General features: G+C 44.7%; 1 protein-coding gene across 1 annotated transcript; it reads right to left on the minus strand.

Moving 5' to 3' along the window:
* Window positions 1-469: 469 nt before the first annotated feature.
* On the minus strand, window positions 470-3,992 carry LOC147425097 (uncharacterized). The gene is made up of 2 exons (XM_086499808.1): window positions 3,577-3,992; window positions 470-3,489 (listed from the first exon to the last, which is right to left on the minus strand). The coding sequence occupies exons 1-2, from the start codon at window positions 3,868-3,870 to the stop codon at window positions 1,312-1,314; spliced, it is 2,472 nt and encodes an 823-aa protein (XP_086355934.1). The 5' UTR covers window positions 3,871-3,992; the 3' UTR covers window positions 470-1,311.
* Between the last annotated feature and the right edge of the window lie 3,910 nt (window positions 3,993-7,902).

A 7,902-nucleotide genomic window follows, 5' to 3' on the forward strand; every position in this document is an offset into this window, starting at 1 on the left:
AGATATAGGCACGGAGCTTGTTATATCTCTCTTAGGATTCCAAACCATGTGTATAAAACCACTGTTTTTCAATAATTCAAATGAAAAGATGGCTCTATAGAAAGAACCTGCTCATTAATTTATATTTGACAAAAACCTTCTTGCAACATCTCTTACTAAGCACCTTTGACAATCCAAATATACAAAATGTATATGTGGTTCTTTTATTGGGACACCTTCCATGAAACAATTGATGCAACACAGAGGACCGCCATGTTCTTAGGCTAGGTTCAGAATGAGCCGGCGGAAGAAAGAAGTCTTTGCAAATCTGCCGCCACCTAGTGTGAACATTGTGGAGGCGGAACAGTGAAAAAGCAAAGGGGGCTGAGAGAGGCCATCAACTCTTCCGAGAGGGGGGGGGGGGGGGGGGGGGGAAATGGAGGGCCCGACAGAAGAGTGCCTCAACTTTTGCCATGGAGCATTGACACCCCTTTGCAGTTTTCTTCCGCCGCCTAGTCTGAACCCACCCTTAGTCAGGTCTTAACTAGCCCCACATGTGATCTCAAAAGATTTGGCAATAAAACTAGCATAACGAGCAACCTGTGAGGTCAAAAAACCAGTTCTATGATGCAAAAACTCCTATCATACCTATTTTCACCTGCAATTTCATATACTTTTCCTTTAATAAATTCTCATATTCTCATTACATAACTAACCTCTAATTTCGTATACTTTTCCTTTAATAAATTCTCATATTCTCATTGTAAGCTCAATAAAATTTCTGCATTAGCTTTGTTGTACTTGGCTTCCTTTTGGCAGGCCAGGATTGCTTTAATGTGAAAATACTGACAGCAGCAAACAAGCCATGCCCATTAGCATACTGCAAAGCCATTCGAAATGCCCTTGTTACCGGCCTTGGCCTCACCTATGACATGCATGCACAACTCCTAGATGTAAAATCAAATCACCATCACATGTGCTTCCAACAAGGTCTGCAGATTTCCATCTCAAAGAAGACAAACTGAGGTTTTATTGAGTAGAATTCACAGCAGCAAGTGTTGCTCTCTAGGACAATACTGAAAGCAACCTGCCTTTCAAGGGTAGCGTCTGGATGCAGAACAATTTCCATTCTTCAGGACATTGGCATCACAAAGCAGTTTGGATGCAGAACTGAAGTCTGCTGGTTGAAGCTGAAAATGACCTCAATGAACCTCTCCTATCACCATATTGTAAGACAACGACCAATCCTTGAATTTGAGGGCACAGAATTAACCTATGCCCCAGCGATCCTGTCTGCTTGCAAAGGCTACTTCACACCATCCAAACAGGTTTTCAGGTCTTGGGTACTAAGTAAACTTCGCTTTTGACAACAGTCCCTTGCAGCTTAAACCCTGGGCTGAGCACAAACTGCACTCTGCTGACAAAATTGGAAGCATCATGATCATAATCAACCACTTCCATCACTGAACTGTCGAATGGTGACCATTCTTCCAAGTGAAGCAAGCAAATGCTATCAGCCGAGGCCCGAGCAATCAAATGCGCTTGCCAGACATACTTCATTGCCCTTAAGAATACCTCCAGCAAATAGTCCGGCCATTCATTCATCCAAGGGCACATATCCTTCAAGAGCTGATGCTTCTTGCAGCATAAATTGTGAAAATGTCTGTTGTAAGAATCGCTGAAGGGGTTGATGGCATCGTTCGGTGAAAGCATGCAAAAACGCTGGAACTCAACCAGAAGAACCCAACAACATGCCTTTAGGTTATAACCACAGAATGAAGGCTCATCAAATCCCTCAAAAATCGGCTTATTCAGTAAAGCCTGTACTCCAAATTTAATGTGATGTTCATGCACAAATCGGATGTTCGGCAGAGGTGCCACTTGTACCAAGCTGAAATTTCTGTCTCTCTGCACCTCAAAGTACTCGTTTGCAAAAAAGTCCTTGCTTAAGTCAAGCAAAAGAGAAGAAAACTCTCTCAGAAATGATTTTGCAATCCTTATGGTCTCATGAAACAAGGGCTCTAGAGCCACAACGTGCATTCCTTCACCAGGTATTGAACTAAGGAGCAGATTACCGAATCTTTTGAGAACAAGGGTGAGATCGATGTCTGCTGCACTTCTCTGAGATGCCTTGTCTTGCTCATATATCCATAAACGAGCCCTCTCATGATCCAGTGAAGCTGAAAAAAACCCGCTTCTATTGATATGTTCCTTGCAACAATCCCTTTCTTTCCTCTCACATGGTTGAAGTGACTGTTCCAAGCTCCGCTTGACATGCAGGCTATGTGAGCACATTTTGAGGGAGTCATCAGTATTGATTGCATTGTGAGTCTGTCCACCAGAAAGGTTTTGCAGAGCCTCACTCAATAGCGACGAATCCTCACTGCCCGGTGAGGCACCATCAGAGGAACCCAGCAAAAGCTCCGAAAAGCAAGGGCTCTTTGTCAAGTTACAATCCAAACTAGTAGAGTGATGGTCAATGACAGGGCTTTCAATAGCATCAAGACGAGAAATTGAATGCGAAGCCCGTACAGCAACCTGGTCTTTGTTGCGCACCTCCTCTAATTCAGGAGTATCTTGAAAACACGGACCGTCTGTCACATTGGTATCCAGAATTTCATCTCGATGATCATTTGAAGATAATTCAGCAACGCCTGCTTTAGCAATAGGCTCCAATGCCAGTATTGCATCATCGTCATCCTTGAGAACCTGCACCCCTGCCGAAGGATTCATATAACAGACCCCCTTTCTTGGGCTCGAAAGTATTTCCAGTTTGATTACCCCTACATTTTCAGGATTCTCTTTTTCGAAAAACTCCACATCTACAGCATCTGCTTCCACAATTACAGGATCTTGAACCTCTTCGTCTGCTGCATGAAGTTGGAACCAAGAACCAGCATCAAGTACCATGCCAGCATTCCCATCAATCTTCTCTAAATGACAACTGAGTTGCAATTGTGGGTCATTGGAAGGACCATAATCTTTTCTTCTTCGACGAGCTCTGTGTCGTGAGTGAACCCTTCCTGTTCGCCACTGAGAATCCCTTGCATGATTGATATCCACTTCTTGAGCCATAAATCCTTGGTCCAATTCCAAAGAACTAAGCACTTGAAGTCTCTCCTGATGAACTACAGACACTTCATCATGACCAGTCTTTTCTACTGGAAAATTTTGTGATGTCGCAGGCAAAAGCACCTCATCTAGATCCATTCTCTTCAATTTTGAGGACAGGCGGTGTATTGCAACTTGCAGTTCTTTCACATCTTGTTGTCGGCGCTTTGACTTGTCATTTATAGAGTGTTGGGCACCCTTGTGATGTGGGGTGGGGTTCCAATATCCATCAGTATGTCTCTTGTCAAGCACAGATGGATCGGGTAAGGGGCACTCATAGGCCATTGGACTATTTAAGTCCGAATTCTGAATAGCACAAGTCGAGGAAAGGGGAATATGAAGCTCTGTTTTGCCCTGCACAGAGCGTCTCAAATCTGATGAAGAATGATGTCCTGCCATCTGCAAAACAGATAAGCAAAGAGTAAAACTATCGGAAACATGAAGAGACAGTGTTATTCAAGGCTTTTATGAGGAACATAGGCATACCTGTGGCAATAATTCTTCTGATGCATGTTGGGAAACCTGCTTTGCTGCTTTAGTGGACTGCGAGGGTGCCCAACAACCTAAACCAACAATACTGACAGGTGCAGATGTTTTCTGAGTCTCCCTCTTGCCATGAAAGCTTCTCCGTCTGGAGCTCCCTTTATGCCAATCTGCGAAACCCTTTTGACCGTAATCAAACGCTATACCTTGAGAAGATCCGAAATATTGACATGGTCCGAGCTCTTCTGCAGTTCTTCTCGGGTTCAGATGAAGGTCCACAGAATGCCTGCCGGCCATGAAGAAAACCCTAATCACAGTTCGTGCAGGATAGCGGGAGAGACTAGGCAGTTTAAAACTTTGAACAATGTCAAGCGGCAAATTACAGGCAATTCTTTCAAAGCGTGCCTGCCAAATGCTGAGTGACTGAGTGTGAACACGCCACTTTTGAGCTTAGTCACTGTAAGAGTCAAGACACACCTCAGCTTTATTTCGCACCATCCCATCGATGGTCCCCATGCATAAGGCTAGGAGGCTCACACAATGGCGCCAGAAAAGGAGGGTTGGAAAGGGGTTTTCCAGGTGGAAGAAGAGGGCGATTTCCACCGCACTTCTGTTCACACAAGCCCAGCAGAAGCAAGCTTGATTAAACTTCCCTCCCGATTCACATGGAAGGCGGCGAAAGAGATCTAACTTGGGGAAAGTTCACATGGCAGGTCCGAGTTTGACTACTGTATTAACCAATGACGCTACTGATCATCTGATAAATCCCAACCTATATTACATTAGCTCAAGTGGAAAGTTGATGACGATGGCTCATCTGACATAGCATCATCAAAAACTTGGTGCACTTTATTCCTGGCATAATCTTGGTACAATGATTTTGCAAGATTTTCACGGGACCCAAGGTCATTTGCTACTCCTCCTTGCACACCTCCTTCATCACCTCTTTGAGCTCGCTCAATTGCATCCTCTGCCCTTGTGGAACAAAGAGCTTGAATTTCCAGCATAGTGCTTATTGCAATTATTTGGTTCTCTTTATGTGAATTACCAACCATTAGGCTGGCTTCTGCATCACTCTCCCATTCCTTGTCAAAAGCATCATCGTGGTGTATTCAATAATTGTGTAGCACGAGGCACATTTCCACTAGATTAGGCACATGATGTAGATCCATGTCACATTTCTTCAACAAGATGTGAAATCTTGCCTTATAGCATGCCAAATGCTCGGTCCACGAGCATTCTTGTGCTGGATTGAATGAAATTCTAATGAAACTTCTTGTGTGACAAGCCTTCTTTAAACCCTTTGCAGCGCACCAACACAAATGGTCGAGTTGGATAAGTACAGTCTCTTACCAAACAATAATTGCCCAACTCACCTCTTGCACATTTTTTACCAAACTCAACTTGCCCATCCAACATCGTAGTCCCATACGGAACAATCTGTCACCACATGGAATGGAAGCCTTTACGATTGAAGTAATCCACATGGTTCTCCTTTGGCACAATGATTGGAATATGTGAACCATCAATGGCACCAACCTCGGACGGCTTCCAATTCAATAGCGAGCTTCTCAAAGTGTGATAGAGAAGGCCATTGAATGTGTGTACCTCTTAGACCTGACTAGACAATGGCCTTGCAAAAATCTAGGACAATCCCACATGATGTGCTCTTTGCACACCCACTCAAGTCACCCAAGCCTTCCAAATGTGTGCCGAAAGCTAATCTTAGCATAGCAATGGTCACATGTGCTGGAAGGTTGATGGTTTTGTGCATTTTAGTGATGCGTTTTTGCATGAAAGGGGCCACCTTCCCACAAATGTAATGGAGGGTGTCCTTGCTGACTCGGAGACTCCTCGGAGACGTCTCTTATACATGCTATCATGGTAAGATCCTGGAAGATAGTTTTCAACAAAATCTTGGGGGCGAGCATAACCCTAAGCTTTCTATGCTCATGACCTCTTCTTCTACTAATGTTGACGTTGATTGATCCGAACATACATGGAATAGATGCAACCATGTTTACAAGAAGGCCACATCATCTTGGTGTGGACTTTCTGTTGGAATTAGGGTTGCAGAGAAATGTGCACAGCTTCGAGAAGACGAAGGAAGCTCAAGGCACACAATAGAGAGTGTGTTACTTAGTGTGCAATGGAAAGATAGATAGCCCTAGAGTGATGGGCGTATATACAATGCACGGGGGAAAAAACCTCCTAAAGAGGGAAAAAATGCCCCGGCAGTCCTAGTGTGTTCACACACATCACTACCACATGTATATGGTAACAAATCCCCCCTGGAGTGATGCGGTGAACGAGAGTTGACACATGAGTAAAGGGAAGTGCCATGCCCTGAGGACATGATCGGTCCACAAAGGGGAGTAAGCCCAAAGCTTTACGGAAAGCTTCAAGCTTCTCACGAGACAATGCCTTTGCGAAAAGGTTGTCATGTGTTGGCACATAAGCCAAGCTGATCTCTCCTGCTGAGAGCCTCTCCCTGACATATGTTAAGTATGGAGCCTGATTTACCCTTGTAATTTTCTGTGGTAAAAGCGCACATTTGTAAGGCCCCCATTATGAGGAGAAGCCATCGTGCGCGAAGGTAAATCACTCGCCGGAATATTCCTTTTCGCCGGAATATTATGGCCGGACGGCGGTCGGAAAGTGGTCGGAAAACAACCGTCGGTTGGCCGGTGGCCGCGATAGTCAATGGCCGGTGGCCGGTGGTCGGAAGTCAATGGCCGGTGGTGGCCGATGGACGAATTCAATGGCCGGTGGCCGAATTCAAAAGCGGACTTGTCTTCTCAAGGGCGGCCACACATGGGCGGATTGGAGGGTTCGATTTGGACTAATCTACACAAGGGCGGCTACACATGGCTGCCTCTCATGAGAGAGGGGAGCCCTTTGGGCTATAAAAGGAGGCCATTTCTACACACATTTCATAGTGTGAAGTTGATGCAACAAGGTGAGTGTGAGGTGGTGAGAGTGAAGCAAGGCGGGAGCTCCATTAAGGGTATAATCCCTTTGTAAACTACTTCTTGTTTTGAAGTACAAAAGCCATTGAGTGGCTGCTTTCCCGTGGAGGTAGCCCACATTGGGTGAACCACGTTGTCGAGGGATTTGTGTTTGAAAGGTGAGCCGGGAAGGCGCGGGGCCTCTGGCTGTGAGAGGTGTGAGGAAGACAGTTGCAACAGACACAATGGATGTAGACAAAGCTTGAAATTAACAGCTTGAACAAGATCCTGAAGCTTAATTATCATTAACAGTACCGCTGCTTACATTATTTAAACTCCTTCCATGATTAGAGTGGCTTGGAAGCTTGGATTAGAGTGGCTTATAGTGTCTTTGATTAGATTGGCTATGGAAGATTGGATGAGAGTGGGCTATGGAAGCTTGGCTTAGGATTAGAGTGCTCAAAGCTTATGCCTTCCTCCCCGCTAATACAGCAGAGCACGAAAACTTGAATATCTCCTAATCGGTGTAGAATTAGCCTCTGTGCGTGAGACGCAAAAATGCTCAAAACGCCCCTTTTCTCTGCTACCTAGGCCCATTTTGTCCTGAAAACTGTTTTACAAAAAAAATCCAGAATCGGACTTTTTCGGCCTCCCTCATGCAGAGATGTGAAGTCTCTCACACATTTTCCTTTTTACCACTGACCACATGTCTTCCTCTATCCAAGTTGCCCTATATGTCCTAAGAGCCCTTTCACATGTAAAACCTTTTCTTCAAGCATGAAATCCCTACGCTTAGGCCTTCATAACCACATAAAGCATACACTTTTTGGATCTCCTTGCTTGTTTTCAGCCCTCGTCAGTGCTCAATAAATGTGTGAGCTTCAAATAGACTTTTTCTGCTTCTCTTTACTCTTTTTTCCATCGTGGAAGCGGAGCGGCACGACAACGTATATTGTGTGTACTCTCTCTCTCTCTCTCTCTCTCTCTCTCTCTCTCTCTCTCTCTCTCTCTCTCTCTCTCTCTCTCTACTCTATAATCTCGTGTATGTAAGTCTGTCTCTCTCCATTAAGTAATCTACTCAATTATCTATTTAGCTACGTCTTATTTCCTAACAACTAGTATCAGAGCAAGGTTTGCTCGTAGCTAAATTATCTCAAGGAAAAGATTCCTTGAATTAAGTGGGAGTTATGGCGGAGGAAGGGAAGCTCAAGATTGAGAAGTTCAACAGCAAAAACTACCAACATTGGAAGATGCAGATTGAAGACTATCTCTACCAGAAGGACCTCTATTTGCCACTAGGCGGTCTTGCAAAGAAGCCCGCAACGATGGCAGATGAAGCATGGATTGTCCTTGATCGAAAGGCCCTGGGAACAATCCGGTT

The sequence above is a fragment of the Adiantum capillus-veneris genome, chromosome 25 (assembly GCF_014529385.1).
Source record: "Adiantum capillus-veneris isolate H3 chromosome 25, ASM1452938v2, whole genome shotgun sequence".
NCBI lineage: Eukaryota > Viridiplantae > Streptophyta > Polypodiopsida > Polypodiales > Pteridaceae > Adiantum > Adiantum capillus-veneris.

What these genes read in the sequence shown, in the direction of transcription:
- LOC147425097 (XM_086499808.1), bottom strand. Translation starts at nt 3,870, where the DNA reads ATGGCCGGCAGGCATTCTGTGGACCTTCATCTGAACCCGAGAAGAACT. An exon ending in CAGAAGAATTATTGCCACAG is followed by an intron (nt 3,490 to 3,576) that starts GTATGCCTATGT and finishes TCTGTTTTGCAG; the next exon opens with ATGGCAGGACATCATTCTTC.